Here is a 25482-nt window from a genome sequence, read left to right on the forward strand (position 1 = left end):
GGCCAGCACCCCAAGGCGGTGAAGGGGGATGAGATGGGGGCAGAAGGGGGATTTTCTTTAACCCTTTGCAGACTGGACAGACACAGCCTGGGGCTCAGTGGCTGGATCACATCCCCCCCAAAGCCGGTCGCTGGTAGCAGCCTCTGTGCGCCCCCCATCGCTGGCAGAGGGGTGACAGGAGGGGGAGGGGCTATGCCTTGGGTCCCAGGGAGGGGAGTTAGGAATGGCTGAGGCTGTACATAACGGAGTCTGACTCTTCCCCTATCCCATCAGTGGGGCGGTGGCCATGGGGCACAGAGGGCCACAACCCTAGATGGGAGCCTGGCCTGCCCCCTGCCCTAACAGCCAAGCAGCCTGGGGGTCCCGTCCCCTCTCCCGTCCCTCCCCAAGAACTGACAGCGCTGCCAAGAGTAGCGGGGAAGGTGCTTTATTGCGAAGAGCAGGTGGCTCTGGGGGCAGCGAGCTGTGGGGGGCAGAGTCTCTGCGGGGAGGGGGCTGCTTCTAGACCTCCTCAGGGGCCTCCTGGTCGAGGATTTGGACGTCATCCAGGAAGCTCTTGGGGTTTAGGATGTGACTGGAACCTGGGGGGGAGAGAGGTGGTTGGCAGCGGTGGGCACAGTGAGGCGGGCATGAGGCTGGCATCACCATCTCCCCCATCCTTGCAGCTGGACCCTGCTCTAGTGCAGGGGGGGAGGGGCTGTCTCCTGCCCCCCGCGGCCTGGCACCGCACCCCTCGTGCCGCTGTACCCTGCATGGCCAGGCAAGAATCCATGCGCTGACAGCGTTCCTCACCCTTGAGTCTTAGAGGGGTGTGTGCAGGGGGTGAGCCATAGCCCTATGGGTGTTACTGGGGGTGTCTGACTGGACCCTCACACATGGTCCCTGGGCAAGGAGAGGCCTGGGGAGCCAGGGACTAGGAGATCAGGTGTCTAGATACAGGCCATGCGTGGCTGAGGCAGGTGGGGCAAGCGCATCTGTTCCCAGGCCCCCGGGTGCGGGAGGACAGAGGGTGGCAGGGGCGCCCTGTGGGTGCTAGGCAGGCAGTTCTAGGGTCTCCCCCTCCCAGGGGGTCCCGACTGTCCCTGACCTGGGCATTCCAGCCACCTCTCCCCCCAGGACTCGCCCCACTCACCCATCACCACCTCCCACTCGCCCTTGGTGGCCCGGGTCACTTCGTAGGCGCAGCGCATCTCAGACATGGTCACCCCACCCAGCATGTAGATGATGAGGCGCGGGCCTGTCCGGTACTCGGCCGCTGGCTTGCTCTTGTGCCAATGCCCGAAGCGGGTGCTGGGGGAGAAAGGAGCAGTGTGGATACCAGGGGCTCGCTGAGGGAATGCCAGGCGGAGAGGTGGGCACTGCCCGAAGCGGGGGCTGGGGGGTAGACGGGCAGTGTAGATACCAGGGGCTCGCTGACGGAATGCCAGGCGGAGGGATGGGCACTGCCCGAAGCGGGGGCTGGGGGAGAAAGGAGCAGTGTGGATACCAGGGGCTCGCTGAGGGAAGGCCAGGCGGAGGGATGGGCACTGCCCAAAGCGGGGGCTGGGGGGTAGACGGGCAGTGTGGATACCAGGGGCTCGCTGAGGGAAGGCCAGGCGGAGGGGTGGGCACTGCCCGAAGTGGGGGCTGGGGGGAGAGGGGCAGTGTGGATACCAGGGGCTCGCTGAGGGAAGGACAGGCGGAGGGATGGGCACTGCCCGAAGCAGGGGCTGGGGGTGAGAGGGACTGTGTGGATACCAGGGGCTCGCTGAGGGAAGGCCAGGCGGAGGGATGGGCACTGCCCGAAGTGGGGGCTGGGGGTGAGAGGGACTGTGTGGATACCAGGGGCTCGCTGAGGGAAGGCCAGGAGGAGGGATGGGCACTGCCCGAAGTGGGGGCTGGGGGGAGAGGGGCTGTGTGGATACCAGGGGCTCGCTGAGGGAAGGCCAGGCGGAGGGATGGGCACTGCCCGAAGCGGGGGCTGGGGGTGAGAGGGACTGTGTGGATACCAGGGGCTCGCTGAGGGAAGGCCAGGCGGAGGGATGGGCACTGCCCGAAGTGGGGGCTGGGGGGAGAGGGGCTGTGTGGATACCAGGGGCTCACTGAGGGAATGCCAGGCGGAGGGGTGGGCACTGCCCGAAGCGGGGGCTGGGGGTGAGAGGGACTGTGTGGATACCAGGGGCTCGCTGAGGGAAGGCCAGGCGGAGGGGTGGGCACTGCCCGAAGTGGGGGCTGGGGGGAGAGGGGCAGTGTGGATACCAGGGGCTCGCTGAGGGAAGGCCAGGTGGAGGGATGGGCACTGCCCGAAGTGGAGGCTGGGGGGAGAGGGGCAGTGTGGATACCAGGGGCTCGCTGAGGGAAGGCCAGGCGGAGGGATGGGCACTGCCCGAAGCGGGGGCTGGGGGGAGAGGGGCAGTGTGGATACCAGGGGCTCGCTGAGGTAAGGCCAGATGGAAGGGCAGGGCCTGGAGGGGGATGGGGGGCAGGCCCTGCCCAAGGCAGTGGGACAGGAGTCCCAAAGGAGGCAAGAGGGAGTAGGGGAGGGTGGCACCTGCCCTGGGCTGGGGGTGCTGTCTAAAGCTCAGCCAGTCCCTTTCCTCCATCCTGAGCCCTGGTGTGTTGAGGGCCTGCTGGGGTGTGGGGACATGGTGAGATGGGTCCAGGGCTCCAGGCTCTTGGACACCCCCTCCCCCGTAGAGGGCAGGGTCCTGGCCACACACTCCCAGGCACAGAGGCTCCTACACCCGGGGGGGTGTCAGGGCTCTGCCCCCCACAGCCCAGCCGGGCTCAGCCTTACCTGACAGCAGCCTGAGAGCTGGTGGTAGGGACCACGTCTGACATGAAGGGCCACAACTTGGTGTCCAATTTCTCCTCAATGATGTCCTGGACAGGGGGAGGGGGGAAGAGGACAGGTCAGCAGGGGCTAAGCAGCAGGAACCTTGGACCTGGTGGCCAAGCCAGGCCCCATTCGGGGGAGGGGCTGGGACGGCTCCTCCCTGAATGATTGACAGTCCCTGTGGGAGCAGCCTGGGGCCCCCTTTCTGGGGTGGGACATGGGAAGCCAGCAAAAAGCACGTTGACTCCTCCCGTGATGCCCCCCATCTCCCCCACCTCCCCCTCAGCTGCTCAGTGCCCTGCTGTGAACTCCCCACCCATCCACCGTTATGGGGAGGGCAGAGACCTCCTGCAGCCAGATCCAGGGCCCCTCACTTGGGGGAGGAGGGAGGCAGGGGGCTGCCCTCAGTGCCCCTTCCCTGCTGCGGGCAGATCCAGGCCCTGCCTCTTGCCCCATGAGGTGTGTCCCAGCCACGCAGGGGGCCCAGGCTATGATACATCCTAATACCACATAATAGGGGCTTTTACATTAATCCGCTGCGTTGACTTGTACAGGGAGGCTTAAGGCCTGCCGAGCTGCGGCTAGCACGGGGGTGGGGGGTGGGGGGGTTGGATTAGGCACAGGATTGGGGCTACCACAACTGCCTGCCCCAAAATCCCACAGGAGGAACCATCACAGTGTTGGAGCAGGGGCCTGGGAGCCTCCCTCAGGTGGGGGGGGTTAATTCTTGGCCTGGAGGAGCCCCAAGGCAGTAGGCTGAAGGCAACTAAGTGTGCCCCTCACCCCCTTGAAGAGTGCCCCACAGGGCAGGGGGATGAGGGGCTCAGCCCCCAGCAGGCATTGGGGGAAGGAGCGACCATGTCACCTCTCACAAGCTAAGCAGGTTTGGGCCCAGGCAGCGCTTGGATAGGAGACCTCTAAGGAAAAGCCAGTGGGTGCTGGGGGGTGCTAGTGAGTCAGCAGAGCTTTATGTCCCCAGTGCGGCGCTAGGGGGCACTGTACTGCCAGGAGCGGGCGGGGGGCTCTGCAGGGGGCGCTCTCCCCTGGCAGTCAGTGCTGGCCCCAGTGCGGCGCTAGGGGGCACTGTATTGCAGGGAGCGGGCGGGGGGCTCAGCAGGGGGGGCTCTCCCCGGTCAGTCAATGCTGGCCCCAGTGCGGCGCTAGGGGGCGCTGTACTGCCAGCAGCAGGCGGAGGGCCCAGTAGGGGGCGCTCTCCCCTGGCAGTCAGTGCTGGCCCCAGTGCGGCGCTAGGGGGCGCTGTCCTGCAGGGAGCGGGCGGGGGGCTCAGCAGGGGGGGCTCTCCCCGGTCAGTCAGTGCTGGCCCCAATGCGGTGCTAGGCGGCGCTGTATTGCAGGGAGCGGGCGGGGGGCTCAGTAGGAGGCGCTCTCCCCTGGCAGTCAGTGCTGGCCCCAGTGCGGCGCTAGGGGGCGCTGTCCTGCAGGGAGCGGGCGGGGGGCTCAGCAGGGGACTCTCTCCCCTGGCAGTCAATGCTGGCCCCAGTGCGGCGCTAGGGGGCGCTGTCCTGCAGGGAGCGGGCGGGGGGCTCAGTAGGGGGCGCTCTCCCCTGGCAGTCAGTGCTGCCCCAGTGCGGCGCTAGGGGGCGCTGTATTGCAGGGAGCGGGCGGGGGGCTCTGCAGGGGGCGCTCTCCCCTGGCAGTCAGTGCTGGCCCCAGTGCGGCGCTAGGGGGCGCTGTCCTGCAGGGAGCAGGCGGGGGGCTCAGCAGGGGGTGCTCTCCCCGGTCAGTCAGTGCTGGCCCCAATGCAGTGCTAGGCGGCGCTGTATTGCAGGGAGCGGGCGGGGGGCTCAGTAGGGGGCGCTCTCCCCTGGCAGTCAGTGCTGGCCCCAGTGCGGCGCTAGGGGGCGCTGTCCTGCAGGGAGCGGGCGGGGGGCTCAGCAGGGGGCTCTCTCCCCTGGCAGTCAATGCTGGCCCCAGTGCGGCGCTAGGGGGCGCTGTCCTGCAGGGAGCGGGCGGGGGGCTCAGTAGGGGGCGCTCTCCCCTGGCAGTCAGTGCTGGCCCCAGTGCGGCGCTAGGGGGCGCTGTATTGCAGGGAGCGGGCGGGGGGCTCAGTAGGGGGCGCTCTCCCCTGGCAGTCAGTGCTGGCCCCAGTGCGGCGCTAGGGGGCGCTGTCCTGCAGGGAGCGGGCGGGGGGCTCAGTAGGGGGCGCTCTCCCCTGGCAGTCAGTGCTGGCCCCAGTGCGGCGCTAGGGGGCGCTGTATTGCAGGGAGCGGGCGGGGGGCTCTGCAGGGGGCGCTCTCCCCTGGCAGTCAGTGCTGGCCCCAGTGCGGCGATAGGGGGCGCTGTATTGCAGGGAGCGGGCGGGGGGCTCAGCAGGGGGGGCTCTCCCCGGTCAGTCAGTGCTGGCCCCCGTGCGGCGCTAGGGGGCGCTGTACTGCCAGGAGCAGGCGGAGGGCCCAGTAGGGGGCGCTCTCCCCTGGCAGTCAGTGCTGGCCCCAGTGCGGCGCTAGGGGGCGCTGTCCTGCAGGGAGCGGGCGGGGGGCTCAGCAGGGGGCTCTCTCCCCTGGCAGTCAATGCTGGCCCCAGTGCGGCGCTAGGGGGCGCTGTCCTGCAGGGAGCGGGCGGGGGGCTCAGCAGGGGGCTCTCTCCCCTGGCAGTCAATGCTGGCCCCAGTGCGGCGCTAGGGGGCGCTGTCCTGCAGGGAGCGGGCAGGGGCTCCGTAGGGGGCGCTCTCCCCTGGCAGTCAGTGCTGGCCCCAGTGCGGCGCTAGGGGGCGCTGTATTGCAGGGAGCGGGCGGGGGGCTCAGTAGGGGGCGCTCTCCCCTGGCAGTCAGTGCTGGCCCCAGTGCGGCGCTAGGGGGCGCTGTCCTGCAGGGAGCGGGCGGGGGGCTCAGTAGGGGGCGCTCTCCCCTGGCAGTCAGTGCTGGCCCCAGTGCGGCGCTAGGGGGCGCTGTATTGCAGGGAGCGGGCGGGGGGCTCTGCAGGGGGCGCTCTCCCCTGGCAGTCAGTGCTGGCCCCAGTGCGGCGATAGGGGGCGCTGTATTGCAGGGAGCGGGCGGGGGGCTCAGCAGGGGGGGCTCTCCCCGGTCAGTCAGTGCTGGCCCCCGTGCGGCGCTAGGGGGCGCTGTACTGCCAGGAGCAGGCGGAGGGCCCAGTAGGGGGCGCTCTCCCCTGGCAGTCAGTGCTGGCCCCAGTGCGGCGCTAGGGGGCGCTGTCCTGCAGGGAGCGGGCGGGGGGCTCAGCAGGGGGCTCTCTCCCCTGGCAGTCAATGCTGGCCCCAGTGCGGCGCTAGGGGGCGCTGTCCTGCAGGGAGCGGGCGGGGGGCTCAGCAGGGGGCTCTCTCCCCTGGCAGTCAATGCTGGCCCCAGTGCGGCGCTAGGGGGCGCTGTCCTGCAGGGAGCGGGCAGGGGCTCAGTAGGGGGCGCTCTCCCCTGGCAGTCAGTGCTGGCCCCAGTGCGGCGCTAGGGGGCGCTGTATTGCAGGGAGCGGGCGGGGGGCTCAGTAGGGGGCGCTCTCCCCTGGCAGTCAGTGCTGGCCCCAGTGCGGCGCTAGGGGGCGCTGTCCTGCAGGGAGCGGGCGGGGGGCTCAGTAGGGGGCGCTCTCCCCTGGCAGTCAGTGCTGGCCCCAGTGCGGCGCTAGGGGGCGCTGTATTGCAGGGAGCGGGCGGGGGGCTCTGCAGGGGGCGCTCTCCCCTGGCAGTCAGTGCTGGCCCCAGTGCGGCGCTAGGGGGCGCTGTATTGCAGGGAGCGGGTGGGGGGCTCAGCATGGGGGGCTCTCCCCGGTCAGTCAGTGCTGGCCCCAGTGCGGCGCTAGGGGGCGCTGTACTGCCAGGAGCAGGCGGAGGGCCCAGTAGGGGGCGCTCTCCCTTGGCAGTCAGTGCTGGCCCCAGTGCGGCGCTAGGGGGCGCTGTCCTGCAGGGAGCGGACGGGGGGCTCAGCAGGGGGCTCTCTCCCCTGGCAGTCAATGCTGGCCCCAGTGCAGCGCTAGGGGGCGCTGTCCTGCAGGGAGCGGGCGGGGGGCTCAGTAGGGGGCGCTCTCCCCTGGCAGTCAGTGCTGGCCCCAGTGCGGCGCTAGGGGGCGCTGTATTGCAGGGAGCGGGCGGGGGGCTCAGTAGGGGGCGCTCTCCCCTGGCAGTCAGTGCTGGCCCCAGTGCGGCGCTAGGGGGCGCTGTCCTGCAGGGAGCGGGCGGGGGGCTCAGTAGGGGGCGCTCTCCCCTGGCAGTCAGTGCTGGCCCCAGTGCGGCGCTAGGGGGCGCTGTATTGCAGGGAGCGGGCGGGGGGCTCTGCAGGGGGCGCTCTCCCCTGGCAGTCAGTGCTGGCCCCAGTGCGCCGCTAGGGGGCGCTGTATTGCAGGGAGCGGGTGGGGGGCTCTGCAGGGGGGGCTCTCCCCGGTCAGTCAGTGCTGGCCCCAGTGCGGCGCTAGGGGGCGCTGTACTGCCAGGAGCAGGCGGAGGGCCCAGTAGGGGGCGCTCTCCCTTGGCAGTCAGTGCTGGCCCCAGTGCGGCGCTAGGGGGCGCTGTCCTGCAGGGAGCGGACGGGGGGCTCAGCAGGGGGCTCTCTCCCCTGGCAGTCAATGCTGGCCCCAGTGCGGCGCTAGGGGGCGCTGTCCTGCAGGGAGCGGGCGGGGGGCTCAGTAGGGGGCGCTCTCCCCTGGCAGTCAGTGCTGGCCCCAGTGCGGCGCTAGGGGGCGCTGTCCTGCAGGGAGCGGGCGGAGGGCCCAGTAGGGGGCACTCTCCCCTGGCAGTCAGTGCTGGCCCCAGTGCGGCGCTAGGGGGCGCTGTCCTGCAGGGAGCAGGCGGGGGGCTCAGCAGGGGGCGCTCTCCCCTGGCAGTCAGTGCTGGCCCCAGTGCGGCGCTAGGGGGCGCTGTTCTGCAGGGAGCGGGCGGGGGGCTCAGTAGGGGGCGCTCTCCCCTGGCAGTCAGTGCTGGCGCCAGTGCGGTGCTAGAGGGCGCTGTACTGCCAGGAGCGGGCGGAGGGCCCAGTAGGGGGCGCTCTCCCCTGGCAGTCAGTGCTGGCCCCAGTGCGGTGCTAGGGGGCGCTGTACTGCAGGGAGCGGGCGGGGGGCTCAGCAGGGGGCGCTCTCCCCTGGCAGTCAGTGCTGGCCCCAGTGCGGCGCTAGGGGGCGCTGTCCTGCAGGGAGCGGGCGGGGGGCTCAGCAGGGGGCGCTCTCCCCTGGCAGTCAGTGCTGGCCCCAGTGCGGCACTAGGGGGCGCTGTCCTGCAGGGAGCGGGCGGGGGGCTGAGCAGGGGGCGCTCTCCCCGGTCAGTCAGTGACCAGTACTGTGCTGCAGGAGTTCGTCCTTTAGATGAACGTCAAACAGCTGCTGCTCACTGGAGGTTAGGCCAAGGACCCTGCCGGCCATTCAGATTCCAGTGCCAGTCATGACAGTGTGCTGCCTGTATCCCCTGCACTTCCAGCCCCACACGCTGATCACCTCCTGCCCTAGACTCTCGGGCAGTGCTGCTGTGCGGCTGTTAACAGCTGCCTGCCAGTCCTCAGGAGGAATTCAGCCCCAGTGAGGGACCCCTGTATAAACCGCCTCTGCCCCACCCCAGAGGTGGCAGCATCTCAGTACCGGGTAAGACAACTGCCCTGCACTCGTGTCTATGATCTAAGGGCAGGTCTTCACTACAGGGGGGGGTCGATTTAAGATATGCAAATTCAGCTACGCGAATAGCGTAGCTGAATTCGACGTATCGCAGCCGACTTACCCCGCTGTAAGGACGGTGGCAAAATCGACCTCCGCGGCTTCCCGTCGACGGCGCTTACTCCCACCTCCGCTGGTGGAGTAAGAGCGTCGATTCGGGGATCGATTGTCGCGTCCTGACGAGACGCGATAATTCGATCCCCGAGAGGTCGATTTCTACCCGCCGATTCAGGCAGGTAGTGTAGACCTAGCCTAAGACCCCTAAGGATGGCAGCAGGAGAGGACTTTCTGATGAGCCCCTCACATGGCTAGAGCCCTGCACGGATACAAAAATGTGGATGTGCATCAGCCCGCGATCCACTAGCCGTCTGTATCCGCATCCTCATGGGTAGCAGCAAGCCCTCACAAGGGCTAGCGAGGGGGGGAAGGGGTCTTGCTTGGAAGAGGCAGCGCGAGGGTGGGGCTTGGGGGTAAGGGGCAGCTTGGAGGGGGTGGGGGCTTGGGGGAAGGGGCAGCGTGGAGGGGGTGGGGACTGGGGGGAGGGGTTTCTCATCACGTGATGCTCCTGGGGGGTCACAAGCGACGGTACACGGCAGCAGCAGAGCATGTTGCATCACAGTGGGGTGCTGCCCGGGAGGTGGTGGGGACGCTGGTGCTGCTCAGCGTAGCAAGGTGAGTGGGTGCCGGCCAGCCCCGACTCCGACCTGTCGCCCAGCCACTGGCTGCTGGCCGGCGGCCCCGAGCGCGCTGTGCCCCCCAGGCTGCCTGAGCCGGATGCCGCAGGCCAGGCGCTGCTGGGGAGTAGAGCCTGACCCGGTTGTATCTGCAACCAATCCACTATCCGCAGAAATGGTGCACGGATATGCAGGGCTCCACACATGGCTGACCCCAAACCAGCCCCTCCCCCTTGGGCTGAGCCTGCCAGGTGTGACCCCCACCCGCCACCCCCAAGGCCAGGAAGCAGACGGCCTTGTACCTCCATGACGTCCTTGAGCCTGGGGGTGCAGCGGGAGAGCAGGTAGGTGGACTCCAGCCGCACCTTCCTCTCGGGTCGCAGCTGCCCGCTCTGGGGGAGGAAGGGAGAGGGGGTGAGAGACAGCAGGGAGGGGGTGCGGGATGGGAACGGGGGCAGACAGGGAGAGCGCAGCCTACCTGAGTCGCTCCAGCCGGGCTGGCAGGGGAGGGGCAGAGAAAAGAACAGAATGGATCACTGAGCGAGAGAGAGAGAGAGAGAGGAGGGGAGAGAGACTGATGGGAGAACAGAGACGCTTCCCCCCATTCGTCACATGGCCACCCCATGCAGTGGTCACCAGCTCCCTGGCGATCTGAGGTCCTGACCCCCAGGGTCCTCTGCAGGGCAGAAGAGGTCACCCCAGATGGGGAGTAACTCGGGGGTCACCCTCATATGGGGAGGGCGTCACCCCACTGTATGGGGCAGAGGCCACCTTTGTGCTGGGAGTAGGTCACTGCCATGGAGGGCACCTCCAGGATGGCCTGGGCTCCCCTGCCATGGGTACAGCTGCTGGCCCCTGGCCCCAGTCCCTTACCCCAGGCGTGAAAGAGATGCCCAGGAAGTCCATGTTGTTGATGCTGCCGCTCAGCTGCTGGATCTTGGCACACTGGATCAGCTTGGCGAGGTTCTCCTTGCTCACACCTGCATGGGGAGAGACAGGTCAGCGCTAGCACCCTTGGGACGCACCCACAGCCTTGGCACATTCAGTCCATGGCCCAGGAGTCCTAGTTCCCTGATCAAACCCTGAGATCCTGCTCTTCCTACCCCTCCCAGAGCTGGGGGTAGAACTAGGGTGACCAGATAGTAAGTGTGAAAAATCGGGACAGAGGGTGGGGGGTAATAGGTGCCTATATAAGAAAAAGCCCCAAATATCAGGACTGTCCCTATAAAATCGGGACATCTGGTCACCCTAGGTAGAACCCACGAGTCCTGGCTCCCAGCCCCCCTCTAACCCACTAGACCCCACGCAGTTAATGACTGAATTTAGGTTCTTGATGCTCTTCCCTCCCTCCAGAGGTTCTCTCGGGAGCAGGGGGCAGGGGTCTCTCTAGCTCCCCCTGGCAGTGCAGAGGGAGTCCCCCTCCCCCTGATCTGGGCTCCCCCATCTGCAGCCAGTCAGGTACAGTGTCAGAGCCGAGGCCTGGGTCCTTAAGACTGGCTGCAGATGGGGGAGCCCAGATCAGGGGGAGGGGGACTCCCTCTGCACTGCCAGGGGGAGCTAGAGAATGGGCCAGGGGGCTGCTCGGGGTGTACGTCTCCATCCCCCGTCCCTGCAGAGAACGGGCCGGGGGGGGCCGTTCCGGGTGTGTGTCTCCATTTCCCCTCCCTGCAGAGAATGGGCCGGGGGAATCGTGGAGGGCGGACACTGCTGGGAAGGCAGCAGCAGGGAGCAAAGGCCGCCAGGTCTGACCCCAGGGGGCAGTGCGGAGCGTGGGCGCGGCACACTGTCTGGCTCACAGGCACCGAGAGGTGGGCAGAGGGGAGACAGGGCCGTAGAGCCAGGCTGGACACAGGCCCCGGGAAGCGGCTGGCTGGGAGACGCCCTGCGTGGCTGGGGGGCGTGCCAGTCTGAGCAGTGCTATTCCCCCCCAGCCCCACAGGCCTGGGCCCCGCCTCCAGGAGCGCCCCATGCAGCAGCAGGCCTCCCAGTGCTGCGCCCTGCAGGCCTGTGGCGTTACCGTTCTTCAGGAAGATGTAGAGCAGGATGATGCGGATCTTGTCGTAGGCCTGCACACTGGGGTCCAGCAGGACGGGCCGGATGATCTCCATCGGGTCCCTGATCACCTTCCCATCCACGTCCGTCCCCATGGCCAGGTCCTGGGGGGGAGGGGGACGCACACACAAGGCCCAGGTCAGGCTGCTCCGCTTCCTCCTACCCCGCAGCAGGATGGGAGACGCAATGGCCCCACGACCCACAGGTCGCCTACCCCCTGTGCCAGGGCCCCCTCCTCCCTGGGGTCAGCTCCCCCTGGGGTGAGCAACGGGAGCCCAGGGAGTAACCCGAGCCCCATGTCCCCCTTCTGCACCTGCGGTGCTACATGGGGGGGCTGGCCCTGGCTCCAGCGAGCCTGAGGCTCTGAGACCCCTTTCTCCGGGCTGAGTCCATAAGCCAGACTCTGCCCCCCAGACAGGTTCTGCCCACAGACCCACCTGCTCCACGCTGCACAGCTTCTCCACCGTCCCTTTGAAGTGCCGCATGCAGTCCTCGGCCAGGTTCAGGTGCGTGGAGTACTGCGGGGAGAGACCGGGACAGGGGGGAGTTTACTGCGGCACTGCATCACCGGCTGGTCCAGAGCACCCCCAGCCCCCAAGGAGGGCCCCTTGGCCAGAGGAGCAGCCCCAATCGGCTGTGTAAGCCGAGTATATAGGGATTGTTTTGCCCAGCACTGAAGTGCAGCCACCTCTGGGGTGGAGTGGGGCAGCTGGAGGGGAGGATCAGGAGGAGGGAGCAGCTTCCAAATCAGCCCACGGCTTCTCTGTTAGTCAGCATGAGGTTGGGGGCTTGGAGACCAGCAGGTGTCGGGGTACCTGTGCCAGTGGCCAGGAGCTTTCTGTTGGCACGTGGCCCAGTGGCACCAGGAGTGGCTCCAACGGGCTGGTTTGGAAGCCCACCAAGGCCCTCTCCCAAGAGCTGCAGCAGCAAGGCGTGGGCGTTACCCAAGGGCTGCCATTGCTGCGGCTAACATGGCAGCTCTGGGCACTGACGGGCAGGCTGCTGCCCATGGTGCCACACAGCACCTGGGGGGGAAATGGCTCTGCTCGATGGGACAGGTCAGAAGCTCTCATCAGGCAGTAAAGCGGAGTGCCCCAGAGTGCCCTGCCCCCCAGAGAGTCCCTACTGTCCCTCACCAGCCCCACAGAGCACCCTGCCCCCCCATCAGCCCCACTGAATGCCCTGCCCCCCGCCCACTAACAGCCCCAGCCCCGTTACCTTGTTCAGCTCTCTCTGGTACTCAGGCAGCTTCTTCAGGATCTGGGACAGGTCCTCGATGTCGGCCTGGAGGGAGGCGGTGGTGAGATCCCGGCCCCTCCCAGCACACAGAGCCTCCTGCAAGGCAGAGGCCTCGCCTGGGGACAGCCGCAGCAGCCCAACCACTTGTGCCAGGGCCAGGGTGGGTCACTCAGGCCACGTGTGGCTGTGGCTTGGGTTAGACCTGCTCTTCCCAGGCCAGCTGGAATGAGACGGGAGCCCCGCAACCCGAGTGCCCCTTGAGGTGTAAAGCGGCAGCGGGCCAGGGAGATGCCAGCATTGGCTCCCTGCAGCTCTCCCTGCAAGGCCCTGACCCTGCTTTCTGACCCCGCCCCATGGGCCTTTGCCCTCCCTCACCGTGGGGAGCTCCAGAGCTCTGGCTGGGGGGCAGGGGGCTCCACATACACCTCTTAGCCCTTTACAGGCAAACCCTGGGAGCAATTGGACAGCCCCCCCCCAACCCCTCCTAGGGCAGCAGGGCAGCCTCCCCTCCCCATCAGTGGCAGTGGGATGGGTCCCCCCGTCCCAGACTCCCCAATCGCTCCCCCTCCCAGCCCCCACCGCACCTCGTCCGTGGTCAGCCTCTTGCTCTCACAGAAGGTGTGCAGCAGCTCAGTCACCTTCCTGCAGCAGGGAGAGGGGTCAGGCCGGAGCCAGGCACTGCCTTAGAGGTAGGGGGTGCCCTGTCCTATGCTACAGGGGATGGAGCCCCCACCCCACGGGCACCACAGTTCTCTGCCTCGAGAGTCTCAGATGGGGCGGGGGGGGGGCTCTTCCCAAGTTACCCCAAGGCAGAGTTCAGTGCACCTCTGGGGGCTCCTGGTGCCCTGATGGGGGTGGGGCCTGGGGGCAGAGGCAGGCCCAGCAGGAGGTCAGTGAGGGACTCACTCAAGGGGCTGTGAGGTGCCTGGGGAGATCCTGGGATCGGGGGAAGACAGTGTCCAGGGGGATCCCCGAGAGGAGATGCAGACAGTTGCTCTGGAAGGGAGCGCTCAGGGGTCCTTTGGGGAGAGGGGCTGGGTCCAGGGGGTCTCAGCACTCAGAGAGGAGCATGTCTGAGGGACAGGCCCCAGCACTGGGTGGGAGGGGAAGGGGGAGTCCTGGCAGTGAGCAGGAGAGGGGTGTGTTGCTGGGGGGTGTCCTTGCACTGGGTGGGAGAGGAGTGTATCCAAGGGGGAGTGGGGTTCCAGCACTGGGTGGGAAGGGAAGGGGAGGGGTGTGTCCGAGGGGGCCCCAGGGTGGGGAGGGCTGTGTCTGAAGGGGAGGATGGGGGAAGTCCCGGCACTGGAAAAGAGGGGGGGTGTCAACGGGGTGGGCTGTCCTGGCACTGGGTGGGAGAGGTGTGTCCGAGGGGGAGGTCCTGGCAGTGGGCGGGGAGGAGAGGGCTGTGCCAAAGTGGGGGTAGGGGGTCCTGGCACTGGGCGGGGAGGGGAGAGGTGTACCGAAGGGGGGGGTAACGAGTCCCGGACTAGGCATTGGGTGGGGCACAAAGTGGTGTGTCCGGGGAGGGCGGGGGCGGATGGGTCCCGGCCCTGGGTGGGGCACGGAGGGGCATATCCGGGGTGATGGACGGGGCACAGAGGGGTGTGTCAGGGGCAGGGCTGAGCGCGCTCACTGGGAGACGTCAGCGATGTGCATGTGGCGTAGCTGCACCCAGAGTTCGTCATCTTCATCCAGCAGCGCCTCCTTCTCCCGCGAGTCGCTGGTGCCCGTTGTCTCGTACCTGCGGAGGGGGGATGGGGTCAGGCTGCGACACCCCTCCTCCGAGCGTGGGAGCTACAGAGCAGTGCCGGTGCCTGGGTCACATCCCCCCAGCCCGCCTGAGGAGGAGTGCGGGGCGCCCCCTGCTGGCAGCCAGGCCCTACCTGTAGGTGTTGTTCTCGATGCTGAGCAGGTCGTAGGCCATGGCCTGGAAGGTGAGCTCATGCAGCAGTGGGGACACCAGGTCGAAGCGCCGGTCCACGATCAACAGCTGAGAGCGGGCTTTGTCAGGGCCCTGGGGCAAAGGAGAGAGAGAACCGTCATCCCCTGCTCCGACGGATGGTTCCTGGCCTGACTTACACGGCACAATCCAATGGGCCCTGGTGGGCCTGAAACTTCACCACCCACCCTCTCTGTGGCCCAGCCCCCAACCCCAGGGGAAGCCAGGAGACACCCACCAAGCTAGCTGAGACGTGCCCTGGGGTCCCGCCCTGACCAGCAGGGAGAGCTCCCCACCCAGCTGCGCTGCAACGCCCCCTGCAGGGACGGGCCACCTGCCCCTCGTGCAAATAGCAATGGCCACTCCCCCAAGCACGCTCTCTGCTCGTGCCTCTCCACCAACGGGAGCATGCCCCTTACAAGGCAGCCCTGCCCCATATGCTGCGTGGGAAGGGGGGGAACTACACCAGAAGGCCCTGGCTAGTCTATCGTTAACCAACACCAGGCCCAGAGACTCTTTGATATAAGGTCCCAGAGGGGGACAATGGGACGTTATCCCGATGCCCCACCTTGCATCTGAGCTGGGACCCCATATGAGGCTTTAGCTCCCCACTCCCAGCCCGGGGGCCCCCCCCAGCATCCAGCTGGACAGAGACCACTCAAATGGTCAGCATCTCAGACCCACATCATTAGGGGCTGGTCCAGCCCCCGCTCCCTGCCTGATCAGCATGCACTGCCCTCTTAGCACAGCAGGTGGCGATAGGAGACCAGCCCTGCGCTCCCATGGCAGACGGCTCTGAAACCGGCTCCAGCAGCTCCAGTGGAACCCAAGCCCACCCAGGAGCACCTCAGCAAGGGGCTGCGTCTGCTCTTTGCTGGGTAGCACAGACAGTCAGGGGGGCCGGGGACGTACAGCCCCTGACGCTTCCCCAACTGTCCCACCTCAGTACGTAGCCCGATTTTCAGCCACACTTGGTCTCCACAGCCTCTGGGTAAATAGGTTGAGGCTGACGGGGGAGCGCCTCTCTTGGAGGCGTATCTGGACCCCACCACTGTAGCACTATCATTGCTGCATCCTGCCCCCCCATGCACGTGGGGCTGGGCAGGGCTGTCACCCCATTGCAGAGGGGGATGGAGGCCCCAGAGGGGCTGGGTGACTCACCCAAGGTCACACAGGAAGTCTGTGGCAGAGCAGGGACATGAACCCAGAACTGGCACCATCATTCCTCTCCAGCACTATCCAGCCTGGGTGGGTTGCTATGCCCAGCGCCCCTCCCGGACTCTGCTCACACCTTTGCCAGTTCAGCTCGGCTGGAGGGATTCCCCGAGTGCAGATGGGGGCTGGCGTAACCACCAGGTCACCCCCAGAGCAGAGGGGCGCTTAGTGCACTGGTGAGTGCCACAGCACTGCCTGGGCCAGCTACCCCTCAGGGCTGGCAGCTGGGAAACATCAAGGCAAGAAGGACTATTGCAGACAAGGCCCCAGGGCGCCGTGACCGTGGGCTGGGTGGCTTTGGAGACCTGACTGCTAGAGGCCATGCTACAAGAGTCCCTGGGGTTCTGCGCCAGCTGGCAAGGCAGGGGCACACTGGACTGGCCAGCCGGGATTGTGCAGCATGGAGCCAGCACTGCATTGAGAGCAGGGGCTTGAGTCAGCACTCCCGGTCCTGCGGTGGGCGTGCTGTCTGGACTCCTGGCTCCTATTCCTGCCTTTGCCACCTACTCGTGGCACGCTGCTCCATGCCTCAGTTTCCCCCGTGTAACATAGGGATAGTGCTTACACCTGTGACAGGGAGGATGGCAAGAGTCTCAGGAATATCCCTGGGGGGGCTCAGAGGAGCAGGGTGTGCACGGAGCAGGACTTTGCCCTCCCCAGCGCCGCTCTCAGCTCCTGAGAATAGCACAGATCAGACGGGGGCTGCAGGCTGGAGCCAGCTCTGCTGCAGCAAGTAGCTCCGGTGGTTAACAAGCATGCTGTCAATCCCTTCCCTGGGTAGATGGTTTGGGCAGCCAGGTGTGTGCCAGGCTCCCCTCTGGAGGCAGGCCTGTGCTGCCAGCTGTGAGTTACAGAGCGTCTGTGCCATGGCAGCCAGCTATCCCAGAGGGGGCCCCCCTGCCCGAGACTGGTATCATTATCCCCATTTTACAGATGGGGAAACTGAGGCACAAATAGGGGAGGTGACTTGCCCAAGGTCACCCAGCTGGGAATAGAACCCCGGTCTCCCGTCCCAGTCCAAGGCTCTAGCCACTAGGCAACATTGCCTCGGTGGATGGGAAAGTAGAGAGGAAAGGTGCGCTCATGGATCCACAGGGTCGGTGCCAGGGCCCCAGCTGGGGAAGTCTCTGGGAGGAAGCCCTTTGCTGTGCCAGACCCCAACAGGTCTCTCTTCCTCCAGGACAAGCCATACGGCCTCCCACCTCCTGAGACCGAACCGCTGGGCTTCACCCCGTGAGCCCTGCCCAGCGAGTCCAGCTGAGACAGACCCTGGGACAGACCCGTCCACTCCGCAGGGCTCGACGCCACTCAGCCCGGGTGACAGGGCCACTCCCCCAGCGTTGTCAGAACAGTCGGGTTTCTTTGGACCCCAGCCCAGGCAGCCCAGCCCACTGAAGGTTAAAGCAAGAGGCCGTTCTGGTCAGCCCAGAGCCCGGCCGAGCTGCAGCGAAACCTGTTTTCAGGCTCCGGGTCTCTCGCTCAGGGCCTGTCTACATGTAACCCCCTGCAGCTGCACCGCTTCAGTGACGCCGCCTTTCTCATACCCCCGAGCGAGGCAATTGCCTCCTGTAGACCAGGCCTCTTCAGTCTGACCTTGGTCAGTTCTCAGGCGAGAGCTCCCAGCTTCCCCCACTTATCCCCCAGCTCAAACCTTCCCAACCCTGTGTTCTCGAGCTGGGGCCCCTGCTCCGATTCCCTGCTGGGAGCGTCCAGCCAGGAGCCATTGGAGATGTCATGGTCTTTCTGGCCCCCAGGCTGATCTGGGTTGGATTCTCTTCATTTCACCAAGACAGGGATGTGACACCCCCCCACACCATGATTCTTACCTTCCCTGAGAGTCCTTCCCCCCACACCCCACCAGAGAAGCCATGAAACATATAGGGGAAACTGAGGCACGCATCGGCTTCATAAAAGATATTACAAATATTCCCAGTTGGTCACAGGTGCACAGTCTCCCAGCAGCTCAGCAAAGGCTGGAAGCAAGAGCAGAAGCAACAGGAGGGAGAGATCTGGGCAGGCCTTGGATTTTACATCACTTTGCTTCTCCTAGGGAGACAGGAGCCACTGGGTTTCCCATGCGAGAATCCAGGGCAGGGTGGGTTTGCAGCTCCCCTCTGCTGGGGGTGGGACGGGGACGGCAGGAGCTGGGTCAGGGCTGACTTGTGGCTAAGGCTCAGGAGAGCTGGGTTCTACTCCTGCTCTGACAGACTCCCTGCATGCCTCAGTTTCCCATCTGTAACACAGGCCCCCCTGCCTCCCCTGGGAGGCTGAATTCATTAGTGAGGTTCCGATACCACGGTGATGGGTGTAGGAGCACACACAGACAGGAGTGTCCAGGTGTGGAAGAGGCTCTGTGTGCAAAGCTTACTTCTGTGACCGAACTGCCCTGTTTATAAACAGAGATTGTGCTGGGCACACACTTCCCCAGTCGGTGCCTCGGTTTCCCCATCCGTACAGAGGGGATAAGGACACTGGCCTTTGTAGAGCACTTTGCGATCCGCCCACGGCCACTGTTAGAGAAGGGCTGGGGCAGTTAGTCCAACCACACAGGGAATGCTATTGTTCTCCCGAGCCCTCAGGATCTCCAAGGGGGTCTAGACCCCACCCCTCCCCCCGCCAGGATCTCCGAGCAGGTTCTAAATCACTCCTCCTTCCTTCTACTTCTCATGTACTCCCCCTCCCCCTGCGGCTCTGTCCCATGGTGAGGGCGTGGCCGGCACAGCTCGCTCACCTCTCCCATGCTGGGCTCGTATGCCTTGAACTCCTTGAGTTTGGCCAGTACAGCATGCGCCAGGTGGAAGTTATCTTCATGGGCCCTGCAACAAAGACAAACCCTGTGGGTAGAAACAGCTCCTCCCCCAGGGGCACACGCACTTCCTGTAGGAGATGACCAGGTAACCTTCTCCCTCTGGGCACACTCACTTCCTGTAGCGGATGGCTGGGTACCTCCCCATGGCACACTCAATTCCTATAAGGGATAACTGGGTACCCCTCCTCCCGGGCACACTCACTTCCTGTAGCGGATGGCCGAGTACCCCTCCCCCCGGGCACACTCACTTCCTGTAGTGGATGGCCGGGTACCCCTCCCCCCGGGCACACTCACTTCCTGTAGCGGATGGCCGGGTACCCCTCCCCCCGGGCACACTCACTTCCTGTAGCGGATGGCCGGGTACCCCTCCCCCCGGGCAAACTCACTTCCTGTAGCGGATGGCCAGGTACCCCTCCCCCCGGGCACACTCACTTCCTGTAGCGGATGGCCGGGTACCCCTCCCCCCGGGCACACTCACTTCCTGTAGCGGATGGCCGGGTACCCCTCCCCCCGGGCAAACTCACTTCCTGTAGCGGATGGCCGGGTACCACTCCCCCCAGGCACACTCACTTCCTGTAGCGGATGGCCGGGTACCCCTCCCCCCGGGCACACTCACTTCCTGTAGCGGATGGCTGGGTACCCCTCCCCCCGGGCACACTCACTTCCTGTAGCGGATGGCTGGATACTCCTCCAGGGTTTCACACAATGAAGCAATCTGCTCTGCCAGCATCTCCAGCTCCTTGTTCCTTTCCCAGGCGCAGCAGGGGCTGAACCAGTTGTGGAAACTCTGTGGCCTGTCCAGGGAGTACACCTGGGGGGCGGGGGGAGCAGAGGTCAGACCCTGGTGCCAACTGCTGGCAGTCAGGCCAGCTGTGCCCCATACCGCGCCCCTAAGATGCGCTGTTGGACCAGGCCAGCCTGGCGGAGCCGGAACGAGCCCCTAGTGAGGGAGAGATCCCTTTGCCAAAGCCACTCCTGTTGTGGTAGAGGGACAGCGGCCCAGAGATTCATGCACCCGCCTGGGATGAAGATGCCCCGGATTCAGGTCCTTACTGAGCTGCAGCGGTGTATCTCTGCCCTGGAGAAGTCAATGTTGGGGGAGGGGGCTTGGACATGCTTCTAGTCTGGCGAAAGCCCCAGCGTAGCCACAGGCAAACCCGGCATCAACGCGCGTCTGCCGCTGTCGCTTATTTCACTGGACGAACAGAACGAGCCATTGGGGAAAACGTGCTGCCCTGGGCTGGCGTCAAACCCAGGACCCTAGAAGGGAAAGGTGTCCCCGCCCTGAGCCATGTGGAACACTAAGGTTGGGGTGTCATACGTCACCCATCTGCCCTGCGGCCCTGCTCCTCCAAAGCCCGGTCACCCCTTACCTGGCTCTCATAGGGCAGGAAGGCCATGTTGATCTCCTTGAGGATTTTGATGGCCTTGGTGATCCGTGACTTCCGCAGCTTGTTGAACAGAGGGTCAGGACAGGCTGCAAGGCAAAGGCAGTGGGTGGGGGTGACAGGCACAGGGCTCAGGACCACCAGCACAGCGCCAGCCCCCACGGACGGGGCCAGGACGGGCACAGCAGGGGCAGTAGTGCTGCACACCTGTGGGGAACCTGGGCAGGTCAGCAGGGCCACACAGGAGTCAACTATGAGTCCAACCCCCCTGAACCAGAGTCACGCCAGGTTCTCGGCTTCTGCAGCATCAGCAGCGAGGAGGGCGGGGGCACAATCTCTCCTACGCAGTCCCTTTCTCACACCCTGCCCTCAGCCCACCGCAGGGGGAAGTGACTGGAGTGTACAACTCAGGATGATGCACAAGGAGGAACAGGGACTTGGGCTGTAATGGGGAGAAGCAGATGTGACCTTGACACACTGGGTATTCTGGGTATACCATTCCCACACCCCAGTTGGGACTGATGGAGCAATGCATGCTGGGAATGGTAGCCAGAGGCCGCCTTTCTGGGCGCACCCTGCAGGTGTCTGTGAGCCGTGCTGGCTGGAGGCAGGCCCATGGGGGAGAAGGGGGGGGAAGGGATCGGTGGGGTCGTTCGGTCTGGCCTGCTGGGTCTGCATCCCCCTGCAGGAGGGCAGAGCGTAATCAGGGTGCTGCGCATTGGCCTGCTGGCAGAGAGAGACCCCCCCACCCCCAGGCTCCAGTGTGCCGCTGGCCAGGCTCCCGGCAGGGGGATTCCCCGCCCCAGATACTCACGGCTGAGGAAGAAGACGTGAGCTGCCTTGTAGGTGAAGGTGGGGGTGCCCTGGAAGTCATCGATCAGAGCCTGCACCGACTGCAAAGGGGGGAGAGGAGGGGTTGTCAGCACCAGCCAAGGCCCCTCCCTGCTGCCCGAAGGGCCCAGCCCATGCTCAGCCCCTGGGGACTCAGGGCCCAGCATGATGCCATCGGGAGGTGGGCTGGTTTTCACCCCCCTGCCCCTGGTCTCCCTCCACTGGCCTCCCTGCTGCAGACGCAGGAGCCTCCTCCCCCACAGCCCCTGCTACCTGAGCTTCTGCCTCAGCGATTCTCCTTCACTTTGAGTCTCAGCTGAGGACTTAGGGTGACCAGATGTCCCGATTTTATAGGGACAGTCGCAATATTTAGTTTTTTTCCCTTCTATAGGCTCCTGTTACCCCCCAACACCTGTCCCGGTTTTTCACACTTGCTATCTGGTCAGCCTAGCTGAGGTTGCCTCTCTCCGCCTGCTGCACCTTCCCATCCAACCCCCACGGGACTGCACTGCGGAGAGGTCTAGGGGACAGTCTGTGCCTCACGTGGCAAAGAACACGAAGCCCAGCTCCGGGGAAACAGCCTCTTGGGGAGCCCCTACTGGCCCCATTCCCATCCTGACCTTGTGCTGCGCATCCCCCCGGACAGCGTCACCTCCAGGCTGCACTAGGTGCTGCCCCGGGGTCTCCTCTGCTCCCCATCCAGCTGCCCCAGGCCCGAGCTCCTACCTTCTCCACAGGGCTGAGCAGGTAGATGGCCTCCAGGCTGGGGATTGGCTCCCGGCGCTTGTTAATATCTTCCACAACTAGGAGAGAGCAAACATTGGGCGCGGGTCAGTATGTCCTAGCCACCCGCCCCAGCCGCTCTCCACCGGGATGGGGGGAGGGGAAGCCAAGGGGAACAGGGATGTTCGCTGGCAGCAGGCTGGGGGGTTCCACAGGCTACAATGCAGCAGCAGCTTTGATGTGGGGCCATGGGCTGCGATGCTGCCCCAGTACAGAGCAGGGAGGAAACGTCCCTCTGTACTGTGCTGGGGACAGCCCCCTAGAGCGCTGGCTCAGCTCTGTGCCCCTCAACCCCAGGGCTCCTCCACCCTGGAGCAGGGAGCCAGCATTCCCCCTCCCCTGCCAGGACCCTGCCCACAGCATGGGGGAGGAGCAGCGAGGAGTTAACGGGAGTCTGAGAAAAGCGGTGAAGAGGCTCCAGGGGCTGAAAGCGCTGGGCTAAGGGAACTAGATCTGGCTGGGAAGGTACCAATAGCAAGGAGGGCATCTAGGGGGCTGCAAAGGGGGAAAACTAGATGCAAATGTGAATGTAGACAAGTCAACTCCCCGACTGTGAGGTGTATCCAAGGGGGAGGGGAGCCCTGGTGGGGGGAGCAGACGGGAGGGAGGGGCCACTCACGTGTGATGCCTTCATCCACGATGTCGGACATCTTGCAGCACGACGAAAGGATGCGCGTGCTGGGGTGGTCCATGATCAGCACCTGGGGTAGCGAGAGGGGAGCGTGCCGCTTCGGACGAGCTAGTCACTGCCCTGAGCCCAGCCGCCCACCATCATCATCCACGGCACAGCCAAGGGAGCAGAGCGACTGCTAACGGCAGAGCCGACGGCTCCTGGCCCAGCCCTTCCACAGCAGAGCGGCAGGGCCGTTACCAAGCCTGCACTTGGCTGAGCTGACCGTGCTAAGGACTGCGTGAGGAGCGACAAGGAGAGCAGGCTCCGAGCAGAGTGGCTGGTACGAGATGTCGGAGACAAACCTGGGACACCCGGCTATTCCGAATGGTTCCATCCTCCTAGACTGGAGGAGATCAGCCTCTTGGCCCAGGTGACAGGGTGAGTGCAAGAGGCAGGGACAGAACCCAGGAGTCCTAGCTCCCAGTGCCCTCCTCTGATCCACCAGATACCCACTCCCCAGCCCTCGGACAGAACCAGGATCAGGGCACAGAGGAATGGAACGAGGGGAGTCTCCGTGTTCCCCTAGGAAAGCCCTGTAGGCCATCGGCCCAACATCTCTACTGCCTTCCTGCCGTGCCGAATGAACCCATTGCTCCGTGCAGCCCAGCATCCTGCTGCACCAGATTCAGCCACTGGGAAACCTAGTCCCCTGTGCTCCCTCTGCCGCACCGGCCAAGCCCACTGCTCCACACACCCCAGCCCAGTCCATGCCGGGGGCTCAATAACCTGCCTGCCCAATGGTGCATGCTGCCCCCATGCTTGGTGCTTTCCTGCTCCTCCTCCCACCCAGGCTGGCTCACTGGGCCCAGTGGTCTGATCCGGTGTGTGTGGGGGGAGATATGGGGCTAGCTGGACCAGCTGGGTCTTATCCAGCACAGCGGGAATGCAGACATACCCAAGCCTAGCTGGGGGCAGATGATCGGCTAGACAGAGCAGGGATCTGATCCAACCTGGAAAACCTCAGGGTCCTAATGAATCCCAAGAAGCTGGAGGGGAAGGAGCACGATATACGGATACAGCATATCCCCAGGGGAACACCAGGGCAGCAGGCCCGGCCTGCTTACCTTCCATTCTCCTTCCTTCTTCACACTGCGAAAGACAACGCTGAGGATCTCTGCGAGGGAAAGAGATGGGGATTAGTGGTGGGGATTGGATGGGACGGCTGTGCCCTGAGCCAGGACCCACTGGCTGGTGGAAGGACCCCTTGGGGAAGTGGCTCAGAGGCTGCTCTCAGGCCAGCTAGTGATGTGCTCCTAGCAGAGCCCCCAGTCAGCGATCGTGGTGGGGTGGCAGGCTAGATGGGCCATGGCTCTGATCCCCCTTCCTTTCTGCCAGGCTGGATACGAGCGCAGCTGAACTAAGGATCTGGCCCCGTGCAGCAAGAGAACAGATCCTGTCCAGCACCTCTTGACTGGAGGGGATCCAGGGACCCTCTACTGTGTGTGGGGGACGACAACACGACAAAGACTTCAAATCCTGAGTCCTGCACAAAGAACCCCTCCAAGGCATGCCCCGCTCAGGGAACTGCCGGCCTGTCTCCTGGGCACCTTCCACGGCCAAGCTAAGCAATTAGATAGTCAGCTCTTCGAGCCAAGCACCATCTTTTTGTTATGCCCAGCAGAATGGTACCCTGACCCATGACTGGCACTCCTGGGCACTACCGTAATACACCTAATAAATAATGTACAGCACCCAGCACAATGGGGTCCTGGCCCACGACTGGTGCTCCTGGGAACTACCGTAATACACCTAATGAATAATGTACAGCACCCAGCACAATGGGGCCTTGGTCCATGACTTGGGCTCCTGGGTCCTACCGTAATACAGGCATTTCAACCCTGAACTGCAGCTACGGCCCCCCACACCAGCCCTGGGCTGCCCCCACCAGCTGTGCCAGTGCCCCTCACTACTGACTGGAGCCCCCTGCTACCCCAGCCCTGGGCTCCCTCCCATTCCCAGCTCTGCCAGTGCCCCTCACTCCTGTCTGCAGCCCCCTGCTATCCCAGCCCTGGTCTGTCCCCCACCAGCTCTGCCAGTGCTCCTCACTCTTGAACCGCAGCTATTCCAGTCCTGGGTTCCCCATCTCACAGCTCTGCAGATGCCCCTCATTCCTGTCCTCAGCCCCCGCTATCCCAGCCCTTGGATCCCACCCACTCCCAGCTCCGCCAGTGCCCTTTACTGCAGCCCCCTGCTATGCCAGCCCTGGTCTGTCCCCACCAGCTCTGCCAGAGCTCCTCACTCCTGACCCGCAGCTATTCCAGTCCTGGGTCCCCCCCCCCCTCACGGCTCTGCAAATGCCCCTCACTCCTGACCTGCAGCCCCCTGCTATTCCTGTTCAGAGACCCCTCTTGAACCGGGGCAGTATGGCCCAGCCCAAGTATTCAAAAGTCACGTGTCAGGCCCTCCTAATTGTGTGATTTACTGAGGAAAAACTAAGAGAAGAGCTAAGGGTTATTAGCACCACCGGCCGTCCTGACCTGTGGGCCACTTTTGCTCTGTCCCAGTTCTGGGGGCAACCATGGAACATCTGAACTGAATCCACTTTCCAAGGGTCTTTTAAACCCCAGGCCTGTGGTCTGGATTTAGCCACAGGCCCCGTCCACTGCAGCTGGGGCTGGAGATTCAGAGTGGCTTGGGCTTCTGAAGTAACACAGCCCACACAGCGGGTCAGGGTGTTGCCAGAAGATAATGACTAACACATAGCAACTAACACCTCAGAGTCCAGCATGCACAAGGCAGCGGAGGCCATGCTGATAAGGTGTAAGGCTTTAACTTGTTCTCTCCTACATTACAGCTATAGCCTATGCCAGCTCTGCGTTGCGGCCGGGCAGAAGCGTACTGCTTCACTACGGTACAAAGTGGCTATGACGTCATTTTTCTCCTCGTGTGCAGCTGTTACCCGTTCTGACAGGCTGTTTATAACGCTAAGTTTACTAGTTTTCGGAGGTGGTTGGGGGAGGAGAGGGGGTGCAAGGTGGAAGTTTCGCCTAGGGCGCAAAATATCCTTGCACCGGCCCTGGCGGGAGTCACCCCGATGGAAAGAGATGACGATGATTCCCCCCAAAGTGCAGCTCCTATGGGAGGGGGCGGCCCTTGGGGGTGGGGCAGACACCCTCCTGGTGTGTGACAGGCAGGCAGGGGGAGGAGGAGCTCTCTGCTCTGACTGGTTTCAGAGTAGCAGCCGTGTTAGTCTGTACCCCACGAAAGCTTATGCTCTAATAAACTTGTTAGTCTCTAAGGTGCCACAAGTACTCCTGTTCTTTCTGCTCTGACTGACTCCTAATCCTCCCCGAGGGTGCGACACCCCCATAAGCGCCCCGCCCTGCCCTCCCCGGGCCCCCCAACTGGGTCCTGTTCCCCCAGACCCACACCCGACTGGATTCTGCCCCCGACCGGGCTCAGACCCCCCAGCTCTGCACTCACTCTCGCGCACCACCGCCTTCAGCCCGGATGGGGTCAT

At 64.7% G+C, this 25482-nt stretch overlaps 1 protein-coding gene across 5 annotated transcripts; it reads right to left on the reverse strand.

The window, feature by feature from the left end:
* Positions 1-412: 412 nt before the first annotated feature.
* LOC135891583 (syntaxin-binding protein 2-like) lies at positions 413-25482 on the reverse strand. Of its 5 annotated transcripts, XM_065419172.1 has the most exons (20): positions 25446-25482; positions 23087-23136; positions 21969-22050; positions 21274-21369; positions 20739-20752; positions 20550-20628; positions 19721-19824; positions 19010-19158; positions 18270-18354; positions 14268-14398; positions 14018-14125; positions 12969-13026; positions 12364-12429; positions 11583-11663; positions 11111-11249; positions 9943-10073; positions 9396-9485; positions 2777-2862; positions 1133-1290; positions 413-581 (listed from the first exon to the last, which is right to left on the reverse strand). In XM_065419172.1, exons 1-20 carry the CDS (start codon positions 25480-25482, stop codon positions 502-504), a joined length of 1824 nt encoding a protein of 607 aa, XP_065275244.1. In that variant the 3' UTR covers positions 413-501. The 5 variants fall into 5 exon arrangements, with proteins under 5 accessions (XP_065275244.1, XP_065275247.1, XP_065275248.1 ...); XM_065419175.1 differs by lacking the exon at positions 20739-20752 and having other exon boundaries at positions 20550-20619; positions 21293-21369; XM_065419176.1 differs by lacking the exon at positions 20739-20752 and having other exon boundaries at positions 9967-10073; positions 21293-21369.

Source organism: Emys orbicularis, chromosome 19 (assembly GCF_028017835.1).
Source record: "Emys orbicularis isolate rEmyOrb1 chromosome 19, rEmyOrb1.hap1, whole genome shotgun sequence".
Lineage (NCBI taxonomy): Eukaryota > Metazoa > Chordata > Testudines > Emydidae > Emys > Emys orbicularis.

Excerpts from the sequence above, each read along its gene's own strand:
- LOC135891583 (XM_065419172.1), bottom strand. The coding sequence starts at position 25,482 with ATGACCCCATCCGGGCTGAAGGCGGTGGTGCGCGAGA. Across the intron at positions 13,027-14,017 it reads CACATCGCTGACGTCTCCCA|GAAGGTGACTGAGCTGCTGC; the intron begins GTGAGCGCGCTC and ends TCCCTGCTGCAG. Across the intron at positions 11,250-11,582 it reads AGCTGTGCAGCGTGGAGCAG|GACCTGGCCATGGGGACGGA; the intron begins GTGGGTCTGTGG and ends CCTCCCCCCCAG.